This window comes from Bufo gargarizans, chromosome 1, assembly GCF_014858855.1.
Source record: "Bufo gargarizans isolate SCDJY-AF-19 chromosome 1, ASM1485885v1, whole genome shotgun sequence".
NCBI lineage: Eukaryota > Metazoa > Chordata > Amphibia > Anura > Bufonidae > Bufo > Bufo gargarizans.
This window is the reverse complement of record NC_058080.1, coordinates 402604474-402625045: the sequence shown is the minus strand read 5'-3', so window position 1 is coordinate 402625045 and position 20572 is coordinate 402604474. Positions and strand designations below refer to the sequence as shown.

Genomic DNA, 20572 nt, shown 5'->3' with positions numbered 1-20572 from the left:
GCTCTATCAATCTGAGGCATTGCCATTGCCTGGCCCTGTCAATGAAAGCACCCAGGGAGGAGCTGGCCACAGAAATGAGTGGAGCTTGGGTGCAACAAGAGCAACAGTGACGCCTTCTTTGCTGATTCGGCAGAGAACTCAAGAGTAGAAAAAATCCTTCCATGAGAATGTATTGTAACACTTATTGTATGTTCACAAGGCAAAAGCCGCTGTGGACCCTCTCGCTGGTTGATTCTAAAGCACATGTGGACACACACCACGGCGTCAAGCAACATCCGTCCGGACACTGTGCCAAGAAGGAGCCTTCTTGGTGCCTTGGCGACTTTTAACTGCCATTTGTGTGAACTTCACAGTGGTGCTTCCGATTGACAATAGACTCTACATGGCTGATGCCGGAATTTTGGTACAGTGTCCACGCTAAAATTTTGGCAACATAAACAGCCTTGTGAACATGCCCTAAGGCGAGGACTATGAGGTAACTTATGGCCACTCAACATAAGATCAGAAATTCTTGCGGCTACATAGTAACTAATGATAGTAATTGTGGCTGCGTTGCTCAAAATGCCCTAGATGTGAAGGGATGGATGCTTCCTTGTTGCACATGTTCTGAGAGTGCTCCGAGTTGAGGGCCTGCTGGGAAGGAGTAATAAGGATCATTGCTAAAACAACTCAGATACAGATACAAGGGGGACCATAGGGTCCATGTGCTGGGAATTTTAGATTCACCAGGACTTGATAAAATATCCTTGTGTATTCAAAGAATACTTTTCCAGGCCAGAGTGTTGATAGCTAAACATTGAATGCAGAGTAGCCCGCCTACCAGGCAGGAATTTGTGAACCGCTTGAACACAATTTTACAATTTGAAAGGGGGGCCTACCTGAAAAGGATATTCCCCGCCAAGTTTATTAAGATATAGGAGGGTTGGTTTGCGGTCCCTGGATTAGTGTCTATGGTGTTGACGAGGGATTGTTTGAGTGCGCAAATGTCCATATTGGGGCAAATTATATGAACACACCCATGGCTCTAGGTCTGTTTTTACAGCCGCACCTGATTATATATTTCTCTGCATTTCAATGTATAGGATATTTTTCATATTGCGCCTACCATATTAGAGTGCAGTAATTGTATTTATTTTTTTCTGCTCATTCAGATGTGGTCAGTCGAAATCGTCTCCCTGCAGGACAGTTAGTTGGGGGGGGGGGGGGGGTTTTGCATCATACGGTTTATTTATTTGTCAAACTATGTGGATATCTTTACAAAAATCATTCTGAAACGATGCACTATTTGTATATGTTAAACTTTTATTTTAATCAAAAGTTATACATGATAAAAAGAATGTGGCTGCATTGAGACCCCCAGTTACTGTGACACCATAAACTATAAAAAAAATAACCATAATATGTGTCACTGTGTCTGAGAATGTCCAAACTCTTAAAATATAAGACTATTTATAGTTTGCAGCGAAAACTGTAACGTGGAAAAAATAGACGATTTGTTGTTTGTCATGTTGCCCACACCCCCAACAAAAGAACATTGAATAAAAGGTTAGCAATAAGTTAGTATGGACTCCAAGATGGTACCAATAAAAACCACGACTCGTTGCGCAAAAAATGAGCCCTTTCACAGCTCTGAAAAATGGAAAACTAAAAAGTTATGGTTGTCAGAATATGGCAATGCTTTTTAAAGTAGTAAAACATAATAGACACATATATTTGGTACTGCAGAATAAGGGAGTCATGTGAACACCATAAACACAAGACCAAAATAAAACATGGCAGAACTGCATTTTGTTTTTTTTTGTTTTTTTGTTCGTTTTTTTTATTACAATTTCACCCCACAAATAATTTTTTTCTGTTTTCTAATACAAGCTATGCCCCGAAACAAATAAGCCCTTTAAAAAGTTATAGCTCCTGGAAGGTAGGTAAGAAAAACTGAAAAACGCAAAAATGAAAATTCTCTTAAGGGATGTATAGTAACTAGGGCGGATTCTCATGAAAAAGTGTATGTGCATGGCGTTTTATGCATCCATGATTTTGAATTTCAGACTTTTTTTTTTTTTTGCAGTTGTATGAAGCACTTATCATATCGTATCATACACTCCTGTGCTAATATTAGCATCTGTGTTGGTCCCATGTTCATATGTCCCAGCGTTGCTGAGAAAAATGATGTTTTAATATATTCAAATGAACCTCTAGGAGCAACAGGGGCGTTGCCATTACACCTAGAGGCTCTTCTTTCTCTGCCACTGCCACTCCACTGCCATTGACAGAGCCAGACGTTACGATCTTATGATGACTGTCTGGTTCTGTCAATTAAAGTAGAGTGTGTGCAGCAGTTACAGAGAGAGATATTAAAGCATAATCTTTCTCAGAAGAACATGGGACCAACACAGATGTCTTCAGCTGCCAAGTGCACATGTAACAGGTCAGCCAGTTTCATAGGTACAAGTCTGCTGACAGATGCCCTTTTAATGTATGGTAAAAACATCATATACGAACGCCATAGGGCCCTATGCGTGTCAGATGCATGTTCAAGGTGGAAGGCAGTGATCTATCCAGTGCTTTAGAACAGGACTTTGTGATACAGACAAGGGTGGGATGTAAAAAATTAGGGATTACCGGAAATCCTCCATTTTACCAGTGCATGTATAGTACTCATGGGCAAGAGGTCTCCAAAACACTTTGCTACTTGTGCTTTAAGTGATTTTCCAGCCCGCAGCCAAGCTTAATAGCCATAATCTATTGGTAAACGGTTTTGTGGATCTTTCTGTCTCGTGTAATGAAGATTGGACCAGAAACCGCTGCAAGCAGCGTTTTTATGTCCGGTTTGCAAAACTGAACAAACCTGATCGGGCAGCCGCATGCGGATCTGGGACGCATTCACTTGAACGGGGTCCGCGGTCCGCACTGCAAAAATTACTTTTTTGCAGTGCGGAGGCACGGGCAGAAACACCACTCCATAGTTCTTCCGTGGGGTTTCGATCAGTGCTTCCGCACCGCATCTCCGGGTTTGCAGACGTATTCAAGTGAATGGGTCCGCATCCGTGATGTGGGGTACACACAGCCTGTGCCCTGTGTATTCTGGGCCGCAATACTTCCACGGCAGAGCAACGGCCGTGTGCATGAGCCGTAAGTCAATGGCGTCTGATACATTTATTTCGTAACAGAAAAAAAACGGATCAGGCGCCCATTGACTTACAATGATTTTCATGCCTGATCAAGTTTGTTCAGTTTTGATTTTAATACAACCGGATCCAGCTGAAACTGAGCCATCGGGAATTATTAAATGGAGCGGATACTTTTAAGGCTACATTCACACTTGCAGTAGCCTTTTCCGGCAGGCTGTTCCGGCGGGGTAACAGCCTGCTGGATCCGTGTTACTGTAAGTCCACCGTGCTCGTGAAAGTCGCTCCGGCCCCATTCACATGCCGAGATGCGGCCGGAATAAAACTACAACATGCTGCGGTTTTTGTCCGGCCGCCTCTTGGCTTGTTTGCCATGCTGCAGCCGTCCTCACGGCCTGCCCCCATTATAGTGAATAGGGCCGGAGCAGACTTCCACCAGCATGGTGAACTTGCGGTAGCACGGATCCCGCAAGTGTGAAAGTGGCCTAATTCAGGTTTTGAGATCATCTGCCGGATCTCAAAACCTGAATTAAAAGCGCAGATGTGAAAGTAGCCTGACAAATTTGCATGGAAGCTTGGCAAAAAGGCACCTGTATGTGGGCTTAATAGTACAGTTTGTAAACCCAGTGCCCATAGACTCTCTCACATGTAATTCCAAACACATAATTAGTGTCATTTTTTAGCATTTTTTTTATTTTTTTTGATTGTTTTATACTGATATGCATTTGTTTTATTTTACTTTTTTATTTTTTAGCGGGCATCTGATGAGCTTCTCCGTTCTGGTATCGCTAACGGGCCTTTTACCATGAGCCATTCCACTCCAGCTACAGGTACAGTGAGTCTTTGAGAGCCAGCATGCTGTGCTTTGCTAGCCTCTCATGAAGTGATATTTTCTTAATGCAATTTATTAGTCCTAGCTAAATGTTCCAGATGCTGGGAAATTCTCTTACTGGATGAGAGACCTGTCCTACTGTATATAAATAAAATAAGAATGCAGTACACCTTGTCAGGGAAGGCTGGTAAAAATAGTGTTAAAACGTGCTGATTATTACGGTAATTTACTTTGCTCATAAAGTGATTTAATATTTCCACGTATATCAGTGCTATACTTTATTTAGCATCTGACATTTCAATATCCAGGGCTGATATTAGAGTAAATAACGCCAAAAAATAAAAATGAGATCTTCCCCATCATTAAATAAACCTAACTCATAGAAATAAATAAAGATGAAGCCTCACAGCAAATAATTTGTCAAAACTTCTATTTCCTTATCATAAAAACTTAGATTTACATGCAGGAGAATAAAACCAGAAAAAGTGCTCTAAACTTTGAGTTTGTCATTATTTAATAAATCAAGTGTATAATATACATTGCAAAAAATATATAAAACTACCATACAATGGACAAGTCAGTCACTTACTGACCACATAATACTGCCCTACAGTGCCCAGCGTTTAAATAATACTGCTATATAGAGGGCAGAATATTCTATTGGGTGGATTAAGGGTGAATGATATATCTTGTGGTCTAGGGTGGCTTAATTCTTCTGGCTATTGGTAATATCTCAGGTGTTCTAGGATGATTTAGGGATCAATGAAAATGTTCTAGTTTCTTAACAGCATTAGTGATCTGGGGCGGTTGAGGGGTTCACACTTTATATTGCTTTGCATCTGGCATGGTTTAGGGGCTAATATGCAGTGGTTATGAAGAAGGTAGAGGCAGTGCATGCAGTCAGTTTGTCCAAAAGTCAGTATAGTGAGCGAATATGTTCCCAAGAGCTCTGTAACTTTGGTGCATCAAATATGTGACCCTGAAACACCTAGGACTGGAAATTTTTAGATAAATCGTGAGTGTAAATTTGTGCTAAAGGCTCTGCGTGACAATTCGCTGTATCTCATGCCCACCAGATTTTTTTGCCCACTTGCATGATTGCATTGTGTGTCTGTATGTTGTATTTACTATGTATGTAATGTATTAAAGAAAGTTTGTATTTTTTGTTTTTCAATAAATATGGTAATGCTATATATATGGTAGTCCAGATCGCAATTTTTTTTTTTTTTTTTTCTACTACTGCTGTTCTGCTGTCAACGGTAAGAGCTGCACTGAAATACCTTATCAGGACCGCTGTGGATACACACAGGAGTCCCCTCCATTATGTTAGCATGGCTCAGCAGTCCGGACTTGAGCTTTGAGCACCGACGGAGGGGGAAACAGGGGGCAGTAGGAAAATAAAAAATGGCAATCTGGACTCCTTAGGGTACTTTCACACTTGCGTTTTTTTTTTTTTTCCGGCATTGAGTTCCGTCCTAGGGGCTCTATACCGGAAAATAATTGATCAGTTTTATCCCCATGCATTCTGAATGGAGAGCAATCCGTTCAGGATGTCTTCAGTTCAGTCTTTTTGACTGATCAGGCAAAAGAGAAAACCGCAGCATGCTACGGTTTTGTCTCCGGCCAAAAAAACTGAAGACTTGCCTGAATGCCGGTCAATTTGCCATTTTTCATTGCTTCTCTTAGCCAAAAGAATGTAATACAATGTGATCAAAAAGTCACACATTCCAAAATTGTATCAATAAAAACTACAGATTGTGCCACCAAAAATTAGCCCCCACTCAGCTCAGTAGATATACCTATATAAAAGTTATGGGGGTCAGAATATGGTAATGAAACCCAATTTTTTTTTTTTTTTACACTATTTAAACATTAAAAACCTATACATATGTGGTATTATTGTAATCTTACTGACCCAGAGAATGAAGGGCACAGGTCAGTTGTGCCGCAAAGGGAACGCCGTGGGAACAATTCCTATTTCCACCACTACATTGTATGCCATATTAAATGATGGCATTAAAAAGTACAACTTGTTCCACAAAAAATCAGCCCTCATGAAGCTATGTGAACGGGAAAATAAAAAAGTTATGGCTCAAGGAAGATAGGGAAGTGAAATGTGAACCTGAAAAAACCTCTGGTATCCTAAGGGTTAAAGATGCCACCTGAACCAGAGCGAGCAAGTCTTTTAGGTGCCGGGTTTCTGATCTTTTACACAGCAGGCATCGGGGGCTAATTTCTGCCAAGATGGAAGACTTTTTTAATGCCTCAGATGCTGTGGTTCATTTGTGAAACCAGCATTTCAGACGGCCTTCCCTGGAAACGCTGCGCTTCCAGGACCTGAACAGCTTCCCCACGCTGAAACTTTTAAAAAGTATGAAAATAAGTGAGAAAATGTTTTTAAAAATTCAAATCGCCCCCCCCCCCTTTCCCGATAATAAAAATAAACAAACAATAAAAAGATCATAGGCATTGTCATGTCTTTAAAACATTTATAATTTCGCCTCCCAAAGAAATGGAATAAAAAATAATCAAAAAGTCTTCCACAGTCTAAAATGGTATCAATAAATACTACAGATCGCCCCGCAATATTTTTTTTTGTATTAAAATGCAAGAAAAAGCATATAAATGTCATATCAAAGTAATCATACTGATCCGAGAATGAAGGTAACAAGTCAAAACAAAACCCATAAAACTATGGTGGAATTGCATTCTTTTTCCAATTTCACCACTTTTAGAAAAAAATTATAATTCTAGCTTCCCAACATTATAGAAAAGCAGAGAGGGAAAAACTAAAACACAAAAAACGGAAAATTGTCGTGTCAGAAATGGTTTAAACATGGGACAAAAATGTCATGTGAACACAGCCTTAGTTTGCCTGGCAGTAAATGTTGTATTACGCTACATAAATTGCGGATTTGTGTCTCCTCTATCGCTATTTGGAGACTGTACGATGCCCATTAAATTGTGATGTTGTGATATAATAAATCCTTTTGTGATTTTATTTTTTCTATGAATCTGGTGCTTTATTTCAGTCGTTTAAGTGATCCTCTTTGTAGCCCCATATTTTTCGTTATTATTATTTTTTATTTATTTTGTTATTTTAGATGTTGTTTCCTTATGTGATGAAGCTCCTTTCATAAGCTGGAATTTCAGTTCTAAGCAGTAGCTCCACTTTAATGAAAACCTTACAGACATGTCTGCATTGGTGTTACTGACTATTTTAATTTCTTTCTTTTCAGCTAATGGGAACGATAGCAAGATATTTAAAGGAGATCGCTCTCCCTGTTCCCCTTCACGCGTTATCCACATTCGCAAGGTTCCAAATGAAGTCACAGAAGCTGACGTCATCTCATTAGGTGTACCTTTTGGAAAAGTTACCAATCTTTTGATGTTGAAAAGTAAAAGCCAGGTACTATATATTATATTTTGCTGTTAAGCACATTTCTGTTATCTTTCATTATTATTTTTTGTTTTTGATATAGTGCAACATGGGTATACAATGTAAAAAAAAAAATGAATTTTTTTTTTTTTTTTTCATTTCTAGATCTTTGCATTTCAAAAGACATAACTTTTTTATGTTTCTGTTGACATAGGTGTAAGAGAGCTTGTTTTTTGCAAGACAAGTCGTATTTGTATACCATTTCGGGGTATATCTGATGTGTATAACTTTTTTAAGGTTTGTTTTTATGACATTCGCTGTGTTTTATTCGGCAGATTAGGAGCATGACACAGATGCCACATTATACAGCGTTTGTTTTTCTACTTTTGATATAAACTTTATTTTTGAATCAATGCTTTGAAAGAACAATGACTGACTTTTTCTTCCCTTGACAGGGCTATGTGAGAGCCAGTTTTTTGTGGGATTTTTATTGGTGCCAGTTTGGGGTACATATGACTTTTTAATGAACTTTGTATTGTATTTATTTCGAGAGATGGATTGAACAATCCAAAACTCTGTTAAAGGGGTTTGCCACCTTTTTAAAAGTCATCCCTAATCCACAAAATAGGGGATAACTAACTGACTGCTGAGGGTCCAAGTGCTGGGATCCCCATCATCCTGATGTAGCAGCAGGTCAAGCATGCATCCTGTTGCTTTAGGCTGCTTTCACACTAGCGTTCGGGTTTCCGTTCGTGAGCTCCGTTTGAAGGAGCTCACGAGCGGACCCGAACGCAGCCGTCCAGCCCTGATGCAGTCTGAATGGAGCGGATCCGCTCAGACTGCATCAGTCTGGCGGCGTTCAGCCTCCGCTCCGCTCGCCTCCGCACGGACAGGCGGACAGCTGAACGCTGCTTGCAGCGTTCGGGTGTCCGCCTGGCCGTGCGGAGGCGTGCGGATCCGTCCAGACTTACAATGTAAGTCAATGGGGACGGATCCGTTTGAAGATGCCACAATGTGGCTCAATCTTCAAGCGGATCCGTCCCCCATTGACTTTACATTGAAAGTCTGGACGGATCCGTCCCAGGCTATTTTCACACTTAGCTTTTTTTAGCTAATATAATGCAGACGGATCCGTTCTGAACGGAGCCTCCGTCTGCATTATTATGGGCGGATCCGTTCAGAACGGATCCGCCCGAACGCTAGTGTGAAAGTAGCCTTATTCATTCTCTCTAGAACTGCCGGGCATTGTAACATTAAAACTTGTCACGACCCCTTTAAGTGTACAGTTTTGCGTGCCTTTCTGTGGTGGAGTGAAAGTACTAATGACATTTTTTATGTCTGTATTTCTTCAGCTATTCATGCATTATAGTAGTTTGGGGCTGGTAGTTATGATGACTATTATTATGATGATGATTCATTTTAATTAATGAAAAAAATATAGGCGATGCAATCCCCAACTTATTGTCTATAAAACTTTTAGCAAATGAGAACTCCTGAGAATTTGCTCCTTAAAGGGGTTGTCTCATCATTGACAATAGGAGTATATCGCTAGGATATGCCCCCATTTTCTTATAGGTGAGGGCCCGCTGGGACCCGCACCTATATCGAGAACAGAGCCCCATAAGTGAAGGAGGGCGCACTGAGCATGCGCAGCCGCCCTCCATTCATTTTCTATGGGGACATATAGGTGTGCTTGCTCCTCCTCCCATCGGTTGCTTGACGCACATGAAGGTGATTAGGAACAGCACACCATATGTGCGGCGTGTGCGCTCCTGAACATAGAGGCCCAATGACTTAGGTAGGTTTAGCGTAGGACCCGCCCGACCTGAGACCACCTTGGCGCTTGGTGCGCGGGCGCGGATATGTTTTGATCAAAATATATTGGCTGGGTGTCTCGGATTTTATCATTACTAAGTGCATTATTATCTTATTTCTGTGATTTTCTTCATTTTCTATGGGCCGGCGAAAATAGCAGATCGCTGGCTCTGCTTTTCCGTCGGCCCCTAGAAATGAATGGGAGTGGGGTCCGCGCATGCGCGATACACTCCCATTCACTTCTACGGGGAGCCGGCTTGATGATGGCCGGACCGGAGTCCTCCAGCTACCACCTTGTAGGGCTCCGTTCTCGATATAGGTGTGGGACTCACACCTATAAGACAATGGAGACATATCCTAGTGATATGCCCCCATTGTCTATGATGAAACAACCCCTTTTAAAGATAAATCTAATTTGGCCTTAATAGGTGACTGTTCTTTCATCAAACTTTACATAAATTAGTAGTACAGGAAAATATAAGAAACTTTGAAATATATCTCATCAGAACAAAATGCTATTTTCTCTCTCTAGCAACTAACTCCTTCTAATCCCTCCCCTCTCCATAGACGTTCACTGGCAGCATGTCTATGTGTGTTTCTCTGCACTTCCTCCCCATCCCTCCTTAGACTTCTATGGGCAGCCCATAATCTGATCCATCAGTGAGATGGCAATCCAATTTGTCTCTCAAGACTAATTTAAGAGTTGGGAGAAAGAGGTTTTTTTCTCTAATAAAATATATTGTAAGGTTTATTATAGTTGCCTGTACTATTAATTTATGCAAAGTTTGTTTGAAAGTACAGCCAACATTTAAGGAGCAAGTGATTATTTTTTTTTTAACCTTTTTTTTTTTAAATATTAAAATATATTTATTTCATTAATATATTTAAAATATATTTTTGTTTGGTGGGGGAGGATTAAAAACAAACAGCAATACTGCAATTTCCTGTTCATTGAGTTTCATTGTAACTGCATTCACTGTGTGGTTGAAATGCTATCTTTACTATTTAGCAGATTAGTACGATTATGGTGATGCCAAATTTTAATAATTTAGTTTTACAACTTTTGCACACTTTTTTTTCTTTTTGTCACCATATTCTGAGACCCATTCTATTCAATTCCTTTGTCGTCGACAAGCAGAGTTGGTTTATTTCATGAAAATTTTCTAAAATGACAGATCCCTTTAAAGCTACTGCGGTCACGTAACAGTTCTGTTTTGATCCATTAAAATGCATTCACTATAGATCTCTTAGAGGTTCATGACCTTTTCTGGTTTGAGGGCCACATTGTTATACTGAACAACTTCAAAGGGTCGTAACAAGAATGGCACTACACGATTACATGTAATGCACGACTAAAAGTCTCAGAAAAGTCACCAAAACAACTTTCTGTTGCGTGATTTTATGGCTTCAATTGTTAAAAAGGTCAAATAGCAGAAAGTTCACAGGCAAATCACAGTCTCACACAAGTTGCATTGTGACCTGTGTTGGTTTATGACAAGTTGCTTGCGACCAAAAATACAACCATGTCGCATTTTCGTGCTCTTTGTGTCACAGTACTTCACATGCAGTGCAACATGGCAAGCTTCACGTGTCGCCATTTAGCCTCAGCCTAAAACTTAAAGGGCTATTCCCATCTGAGAAATTTATGCAGGTTCCACTATCAGGACACCCACATATTGAAATGTTAAGGGTCCCTTTCTCCACCAATAATCACTTCAGAGAGTAGGAGGCCAGACATGCATATGGCTTTCTTAAGGATTGTTTCACACGAGCGAGTCCATTGCGGGAATCGCGCGCCGTGTATGAGTGTGATCCTCCGCTCTGGACTTGCAGGAGCGCACGGCATTATCATGATTTATAATGCCATGTGTCTCTGCTTGACGATATTTCTACAGAATCATACTGACAGCTTTATGTCACTATGATCCTGTGGAAATAAGGCCATGCAGAGACGCATAGCATTATAAATCATGATAATGCCGTGCGCTCCTGCAAGTCCAGAGCGGAGGATCACACTCACACACGGAGCGCGATTCCCGCAATGGACTCGCTTGTGTGAAACAGCCCTAACTCTGTCCCCCGTTTGCATTTTGCACCTTGGCGACCAAGCAACTTTTTTTTTATTTTTCTGTCTATGTAGTCATATCTGAACTTTTTTTTAAATTTTTTTTAAAGGTTGTAGTCTTTAATGGCACAATTTTGAGGTACAAATAATTATTCTAGCCAAAAAAATCCAGCAGCAGAAACGGTCCAATAATATCCATGGTTTATTTTTCATGAAACAAATGAAGTCCATTTCCAGGGAGTAGGCTCCTGTATGTGGACTTTTTGTATTTTTTTTTCAAGAAATAAACTGTATTTTATTGGACAGTTTCTGGGTCTGGATTTGTTTTACTACAGTTCTGAAAACCTGATACTAGGGGTGGGCGGTATAGGCGATATGCGATATGAATTTGGGCCACGATATGGATTTTCGCCATATCGCCGGACCGCGATATGATCGCGCCCACCATTTTCTCCTGAGCCGGCCGGCACAGCGGAGGGAGGAGGGGGGAGGAGGGAGGAGGAGGGAGTCTCTCCCTCCCCACTGTGCGCGGCTGCCGCTGAAGACCAACGAGGACAGAGTAGGAGGAGGAGGGGAGGGACTGTGGCCACTGCGCTACCAATGACTGTGCCGGCCATATCCCACAGGGTCCCCCTCCTCCCCCCCATCATTGGTGGCAGTTTGCAGTTCCGATCGGAGCCCCAGCAGTGTGATGCTGGGGCTCCGATCGGTTACCATGGCAGCCAGGAGTCACGCTACTGAAGTCCTGGCTGCCATGGTATGTTAGTGAGCAGAGAGCAGCGCATTATACTCACGTGTGCTGTGGCCGCCGGTCGCTCCTTCTTCTGTCTGTGCGGCGGATTGCTAATGCTTACAGCATTAGCAATGCGCCGCACAGACCTATGAGAAGAAGGAGCGACCGGCGGCCACAGCGCACGTGAGTATAATGCGCTGCTCTCTGCTCACTAACATACCATGGCAGCCAGGACTTCAGTAGCGTGACTCCTGGCTGCCATGGTAACCGATCGGAGCCCCAGCATTACACTGCTGGGGCTCCGATCGGAACTGCAAACTGCCACCAATGATGGGGGGGGGGGGGGGAGGGGGACCCTGTGGCCACTGCCACCAATGTTTAATACTGGGGAGGGAGGGAGGGGGGGTTTGCGTTACCAGAGGGGACATATCAGAGGCTGGGGGAGAAGATCAGAGGCTGGGGAAGGGGAGAAGATCAGAGGCTGGGGAAGGGGGACAGATCAGAGGCTGGGGACAGATCAGAGGCTGGGGAGAAGATCAGAGGCTGGGGAAGGGGAGAAGATCAGAGGCTGGGGAAGGGGGGCAGATCAGAGGCTGGGGAAGGGGAGAAGATCAGAGGCTGGGGAAGGGGAGAAGATCAGAGGCTGGGGAAGGGGAGAAGATCAGAGGCTGGGGAAGGGGGGCAGATCAGAGGCTGGGGAAGGGGGGCAGATCAGAGGCTGGGGAAGGGGGGCAGATCAGAGGCTGGGGAAGGGGGGCAGATCAGAGGCTGGGGAAGGGGGGCAGATCAGAGGCTGGGGAAGGGGGGCAGATCAGAGGCTGGGGAAGGGGGGCAGATCAGAGGCTGGGGAAGGGGGGCAGATCAGAGGCTGGGGAAGGGGGGCAGATCAGAGGCTGGGGAAGGGGGGCAGATCAGAGGCTGGGGAAGGGGGGCAGATCAGAGGCTGGGGAAGGGGGGCAGATCAGAGGCTGGGGGAGCACATGAGAGGCTGGCGCCATGGTCAGCTCCCTGCTCTTGTGTGCACTATGCACAGGGCAGCAGGGAGAGTGCAAAGTCCTATTCACCCTAATAGAGCTCTATTAGGGTGAATATGACAAGGGTTCTAGCCCTTAAGGAGGCCAAAAAGTAAAAAAAAAAAATTTAACACCCCCCCCAATATAGAAAACAATATATCGCAATATATATCGCATATCGCACATGCTTAAAATTATATCGCAATATAGATTTTAGGCCATATCGCCCACCCCTACCTGATACTCCAGGAGTTACCGTGCAGATACAGTGAACAAGACTGGATGAGCTGGATTAGTGTTTCACGTTTCTACGTATAATCATTGATTAACTTTTATTAACTCTTTCTGGGGAAGAATGGAAAAAAAAAACAGTAATACCACCAATGAGTTTTTACACTGTAAATTTTAAGACGTTCATCTTGCTGCGTAAGTAACATAATAACTTTAATCTCTGGGTCAGTATGATTACAGCGATACCAAATATGTTTTTTTTTTGTTTGTTTTTTTTTTTGTGTTTTTTTTTGCCTTTACTACTTATCCACAATAAGGCCCCTTGCAGACGAGCGTGTGCAGATTAGGTCCGGATTTATTGTGAATACATTCTTAGTGAAAACTGCGCGATTTCGCAAACCAAGTCATTCAGTTTTGTCTGCAATAGCTTTCAGTTTTTATCACGCGGGTGCAGTGCGATTTAATTCGTTTTGCACGCGCGTGATAAAAAACTGAAGGTACACAAACAACATCTCTTAGCAACCATCCATGAAAAACGTGATTTTCACGCACCCCTATTCACTTCTATAGGGCCAGCGTTGCTTGAAAGTCGCAGGATATAGAACATGCTGCCATTTTCAACCACAAGTGATGTGTGAAAACAAATGCTCATGTGAACAGACCCATTGAAATGAATGGGTCCGTTCGCATCTTGCATTGCACCCGCGCGGAATACTCGCTTGTTTGAAAGGGGCCTAAAACCTATTGGAAAAAAAAAGAAAATGTTTTCTCCTTGCCATATTCCAAGGGCAATTCCTTATATTTTTTTTTTTTTGGGGGGCTTTTTTTTTTAAAAGGGCTTCTGTCACCCCACTAAACTGTTTTTTTTTTTTTGTTTACTTATAATCCCTATACTGCGATTTATGCCTACATAATTTAATTACCTAATCATTTTGGTTCAGTAGATTGTGTTAAAAACGTACTTTTAAAATATGCAAATTACCTTGCTACCAGCAAGTAGGGCGGCTACTTGCTGGTAGCAGCCGCATCCTCCGATCCTAAAGACGCCCCCTCCGCATGTTGAGTGACAGGGCCAGGGAACGGGATCGTTCTCTGGCTGGCCCTGTTTGCATTCAAAATCTCGTGCCTGCGCCGTACCTGTCTTCAATCAGCGCAGGCGCACTGAGGCGGACGCTCGCTCGGCCGCTCCATCCTCAATGTGCCTGCGCCGGGTGAAGATGTGACGTCATCGGCGCAGGCGCATTGAGGATGGAGCGGCCGAGCGAGCGGCCGCCTCTCAGTGCGCCTGCGCCGACTGAATACCGTTACGGCACAGGCGCGAGATCTTGATAGCAGGCAGGGCAAGCCAGAGGTCGATCCCGTTCACCGGCCCTGTCAATCAACATGCGGAGGGGGCGTCTTTAGGATCGGAGGATGCGGCTGCTACCAGCAAGTAGCCGCCCTACTTGCTGGTAGCAAGGTAATTTGCATATTTTAAAATTACGTTTTTAACACAATCTACTGAACCAAAATGATTAATTAGATTATGTAGCCATAAATCGCAGTATAGGGATTATAAGTAAACAAAAAAAAAAAAAAACTGTTTAGTGGGGTGACAGAAGCCCTTTAAGTTTTCATTGGTATCATTTTGCATAAGACTCAATTGCATAAGATTAATTTTAATTCTTTTTTTTTTGGTGGACAATAAGCAAAAAACTGTAATTAAGTAATAATTTTTTTTTTTACGGTGTTCACCATGTGGGGTAAATCATACTATAATTGTATTGTACACAGCAATACCAAGTATGCGGAGGAGATTTATTTTTTATATTTTTTTCTATTGATTTTTTTATTTTTTATTTTTCCCATTTATTTCCATTTCTGTGTGTAGATGGTTGAGAGCTGCACAGAATGGCATAACGTGCTGCATGTGGCCCCTGGCCCGCAGGCTGTGCACCCCTGCTCTATTGTGTGACTCCAGTGTGAACAGTCTATCCATTTGACAGGTCCACGTCTGAAGTAGTGTGACTGTAGCCCTGCCATTCAATGTACTGGTGAATGACTTTGATTACATGCGGTATGTGCACAGTCCAGTTGCGTGACTAGCTTTCTCATGGGATTGCACTACTGTATGCTGTATTTTTCTTTTTAGATTCTTCATTTTTCTGCTTCTTTGTGTTTGCGTACATACAAGCTTAAAATTAAAGCAAACCTACTTAGTTACCACTTCTGGTAATTGGATTATTCTAGTTAGTGAGAATGGAGACAAGTAGGTTGTTGTATGCAGCAGATATGCTATTTATACGCTACATACCCACGTTTTACTGGAAAAGCACAAATACTTGCATTGATCTGTCGTTGAGTCTGCTACTTTGAAAAGGATGCAGTATAACCCATTAGTTACCTAGATAATTTTTTTTTCTAAGCAGTATTTTAACCAGGAATTCAGCATTCTAGATTGAAATAATGAATTGAGCAAACAAATGTATTACGGTCTGGTTTTATGGTAATATTTTCCTATGTTTCTTTCAATCTCAGGCCTTCTTGGAAATGGCTTCTGAAGAAGCAGCTATTACTATGATGAATTACTACACCCCTGTCACTCCTCATCTCCGCAGCCAGCCTGTCTATATTCAGTATTCTAACCACAGAGAATTAAAGACTGACAACCTACCTAATCAGTCGGTATGTACCAGAATGCGATTGTAATTGGTAATCTACTTCAGTGGGCTTGGACTAAAAGCCATTTTACATGGGACGATGATTCAGGAGTGAATATTTGTAGGATTGTTTGTCCTGGCTATCATTGGCCCATCTAAACTCTCCACCGATCAGCCGACAGACGCTCATTTGTTGGCTGAGCAGATCTTTAGTGTTTGCTGGCAGCACTTCTTCCCATGGAAACAAGGGATGTATTGCCAACAATATACAAACTGTATTTGGAACGAATGATCGTTCATCTTCCCATACACTTTGCATCTGCCCTTGTAAAGGCCGTTTTAACAGGCCCCGATTAATTTGTTATATTGTTGAAACACACAATATGGCCCAGCTTCAGCTAAAAGGATCCCAAGCCTCTGTTCACACTAGCTCTTTATGGCTTCTGTTTACAAAAGAGCCATAAGAGTTATGCGGGACCTGTTTTAAATGGATACGGTAAATCTCGTCAATAAATTCAATGGAGTCAATTTGTAGATGGTAAGGACTCATGCACACGGCCTTAAGTGTTTTGTGGTCCGCAAAACAATGATCCTGGCGGAGTGCAACCCACCTTTTTTAACTTCTGTAAAAATTTCCTATGCTTGTCCGCAGGGCCGTACATGCGGATGCTGACAGCGCATGGGAATGCTGTCCGCATCTTTTGCGGCCCCCTTTGAGATGAATGCATCTAATCTGCCCCAAAAAAATGTGGATCGGATGCGGACTGTAACTACGGCCGTGTGTATGAGCCTTAATTTTGACAACTAGAATAAACAACCAGCTGTGCCATTGTTGCCATTTTTTATTTTTAAATTGGAAATTCTGTGCTAATTAGTTTATTATTAGGCCACGTTCAGATGTGATATTTTTGCAGATTTTTTTTTTTGTGTGCAGATTATGCAACACCATATAGATTGGAGGTTATTTTTTTTACTTCAGATGTGAGGGCATGCTGTAGGTTTTCATGTCTGCACCATCCTTATTCCATTATGGATAATTACCACAGCAAAAGCCACTTCAAAATCTACACGTAGCAACTGTGGATTTCATCAAATTCTGTTGCGTATTAAACTACCGCATCTGAACTCCCTCTTGGGCTACATCCATACTGCTTCTGCTGTGTACAGCTGCCAAATATGCAGGAAAATCTTCCTACATCAGTGGAAGCCAAAGAATGTCCTCCATCAGGCTTGTTTACTTTGGATGCTTATGGATGTTGTATGCCACTATATACCTATACAGCGGTGTACGTCACAATCTGTCATCGTGGATGTACATCAGTGAATACTTTCCTACATACACCTCTGACAGAAGGCTCAAATGCAGTGTGAACATAGCCTTACAATCCTGGGTTTTACTGTTAACCGTGTAGTTGCTGGCTGCCAGCCGTCGCCACTATGCAGATCTCTGGAGCATACCGAAGACGGTTCTTTTTCATAAAGTTCAGTAGGAGCTCTGTAGATGAGTCTGCACGAGTGTAACCCTAGTGACGTCTGCAGGCAGCCGGATTTTTGTTTGTTAACCAATCTCTTGCATTCCTGCGTTGACGCCTTGTGAAGAAAGAACGACCGGACGTTTATGGAGTACTTTTTGTTTTCTACCTTTTTCAGCCATTTGCCCAAAATCAAGCGACAGGAAAACCATCAAAGACGTTTGTAGATTTAAGTACATGTTGCAAACTGCTGAACCCCTACATATAGCTCCCTTAAAGGGGCTTATCTAGGATTTCGATATTGATGGCTTATCCTCAGAATAGCCCATCAATATGAGATCGGCTGTTTAGTTGTAGTTCCCCCTGGACAACCCTTTTAATGTCATTTGAAAAGTGGTCTCTGACCTATAGGTCTCCAGCTCTTGCAGCACTACAACTCTCAGAATGTCTTAGGGTTTTTACAAGAGCTGGAGAGTCACCAGTTAGACAACACTGTGTTAAAGCTTCATATTGGGCCACCCTATCCCGTTCTCCCTTTCTACTCGCTCCTAAATGTTAATTTTCATCCCCTAAGTTTCCCTCTCTCCTGTTCTTCTTCCCTTCCTTTCAGTTTTTATCTATCTTTACTCGCTTTAGAGCCCAACATGAATGTAACCAGTGCAGTCATGAGCTTCTTCGTTATAACATCTGTAAGAAGAACTGGAAACGGCTACAGTCTTGAGAAAAGCAATGTACACTGTCTTTCAATGGTTTTACATATCGAGGCATAAAAAAAAATCTGACCCTTAGAATGTCTTAAAATTAGATACATAGAACCTCAGATAAACGGCCACGCACAACGGATTCAACCGTGCCATTATTTATTCCACAAAATAATCATTTATTTTTCAGCCACGCTGTTGTAGATTTGCTGGTATGCTTGGGATCATTGTCCTGTGGCATGACCCAGTCTTTCCTCCGTGGCACCTGGTTGCCACTTACCCTCTTAATTCTATGGGAGCAGTAATGGGTGCACTTACTACTTCACAAACAGCTTATGCATTTTGGCCTAGTTTTTTTAAAATAAATAATGATGTGGTATAATTTGTCATGTGCTGTTCATCTGAGGATGTATTTACCTCAAGATTTTTTTAGCATTATGCCCAGATACGTAAAACCACAGAATTCAAAGATGGTGCACCTTGTTTTTCTTATGACTGTATATTTTGATACTGTATAGTCATATAGGGAAACCGAATAAAAATCTAATAAGAAATAGGCCCAAAAATCTATTTGCACTATTTTGGCCTTCAATATAATGGTGACCTGTGGGACTTTTTTTTTTTATATTGGGGCCAGTTTGATGTTTTAAAGGGAGTATGTAATCAGAAAATGACTTATTGTTAAAAAAAAATTTTAATTAAAAAGAATCTGCCACCTCCAAAATTGCTTTCAAAGCATACCACCATGCAGGGTAGGTACCCTGAAATATAACCTTACTTTTTCATGAAAATCTAGAAAAGCTTTATTTTTATTATGGGTGGGGCCTCTCAGGTGCCCCATCGGTCTGCCATAACACCAACCAACACCTTCCCCTCTTGTACAGTTGACAGTCCCTGAGATTTCAGAGGCAGTAGTGATGACACAGGGAACGCCAGGTGCATCAAATAGAGTAACTTTGGTGCACTGAAATCCTTATTTGCACCAAATAAAAAGAAAATTTCTCAGGATTAGAAAACTGTATTTTCACAAGTAGGGTATGGTTGTGTTTTGGGCCTCTATCCCACATATGCTTACTTTGATTTTGGAGGTGACAGACTCTCTCTAACAAAAAATAATTAAATCTTGCCGTACAGGTTTTGGTGCCTCGTAATAGGCTGGCCCTTCCTGTTGTCTAGAAATCACTTTTCTTCAGTCATCTCAAATACAGTAAGACGAACCCTGACAGAATGTACTGAAATCCTGTTGACTCTAGTTGGAGCTAGCAGAAATCTGAATGTAGCACCAAACTATTATGCTTACATATACAAGCTGTAACTCAGGACTGGTGCAAGATGAGTAGTTCAGTGCATTTACTAAGCTGTGTAATTCATGTACAGGAATTCACATTTTATACATAGTTATGACCGTGATGAAATAAAGTTATTGGTTAATACTGTATAATTAGTTGTTTCTTAGGCTGTTTTTATGCTGATGCACAGAAAATGTTTTCTAATATGGAACATGCCTTTTTATTTATTTTTTATAAGCGCGCACAGGCTGCTTTGCAAGCTGTGAACACTGTCCAGTCTGGTGGTCTGACTCTCACTGGTGTTCCCGGAAGTGAAAGCTTGATGTTAACAGGCCATAGTCCTGTGCTAAGAATAATTGTGGAAAACCTGTTCTATCCCGTTACTCTGGAAGTTCTGCATCAGGTATTCATATTTCTACTCTTCCCTTAGCTGCACTAATATAGTCCAAAAATAATTGAAACCTGTGATTAAGCCTAATAGATACCTCACTGCATTATTACTACCCCTGACCTTATGTTTATTTTTATTTGTTTTGTTTTTTGTGTATTTTATTTCTGTGTCTGTCTCTTATTTTAAGGGGGGGCGTGCATGCACAATCTGCCACTATCCAATCAGTGCTACTAGTGTCAGACTGTGCCGGGTTTTCCAAGATTTTGATACTGATGATCTATTATCAGGATAAGTGATCAGTGGGGGTCCAAAACCCAGGACCCCCACTCCTGAATTAAGTGGGGGTGAGCGCAATACCAAGAACAGCTGTTATATAATGTACAACGCTGTGCTTGGTAACCACAGAAAGGCCGTGGCGCTCACAGAAATGCCCGTGCCTTCTTAAACAGCTGATCGGTGGGGGTCCCAGATCAGATACGGATGACCTATTCTGAGGGTTGGCCATCAGTATAAAAATCTCTGAAAACCCCTTTAATACGTAACTTCTTGAAGGAATAATAAAGGAATGGCACAACATAGAGACATAAGAATAGATGTTCCAGACTTGTTATTACATGGGGAATTCAAGAAGTTCCTAAGACAGACATGTATGGAGATGGGACAGGTCCTCTTTAACTGCTCTTTGGATATGTATTTAAAGTACACTTTCTCCCGATTGAAGCAGTGGGACATTTTGAACTGAAGTTCCACCATATTTCTACTTTTATGCAATGTCTACAAACAGACCAATCTGTTCGCCTGATATGACTTTATATTTCACTTGTATTACACACACATTTCCATCTCATCCATTCATGGCTGAGATCAGAATACCTGTCATACGCAGA

The 20572-nt window shown here is 41.9% G+C and overlaps 1 protein-coding gene across 7 annotated transcripts in view; it reads left to right on the top strand.

Moving 5' to 3' along the window:
• PTBP3 (polypyrimidine tract binding protein 3) overlaps positions 1-20572 on the top strand; it is a 185595-nt gene that overhangs the window by 129282 nt on the left and 35741 nt on the right. For 6 of the 7 annotated variants that reach the window (XM_044271212.1, XM_044271222.1, XM_044271207.1 and 3 more), the window contains 4 exons: positions 3880-3955; positions 7197-7366; positions 15711-15857; positions 19533-19697. In XM_044271212.1, coding sequence (XP_044127147.1) covers positions 3931-3955; positions 7197-7366; positions 15711-15857; positions 19533-19697 — 507 coding nt within the window. In that variant the 5' untranslated portion in view covers positions 3880-3930. The remainder of the gene's footprint in view (positions 1-3879; positions 3956-7196; positions 7367-15710; positions 15858-19532; positions 19698-20572) is intronic. The other variant, XM_044271237.1, reaches the window with a different exon arrangement.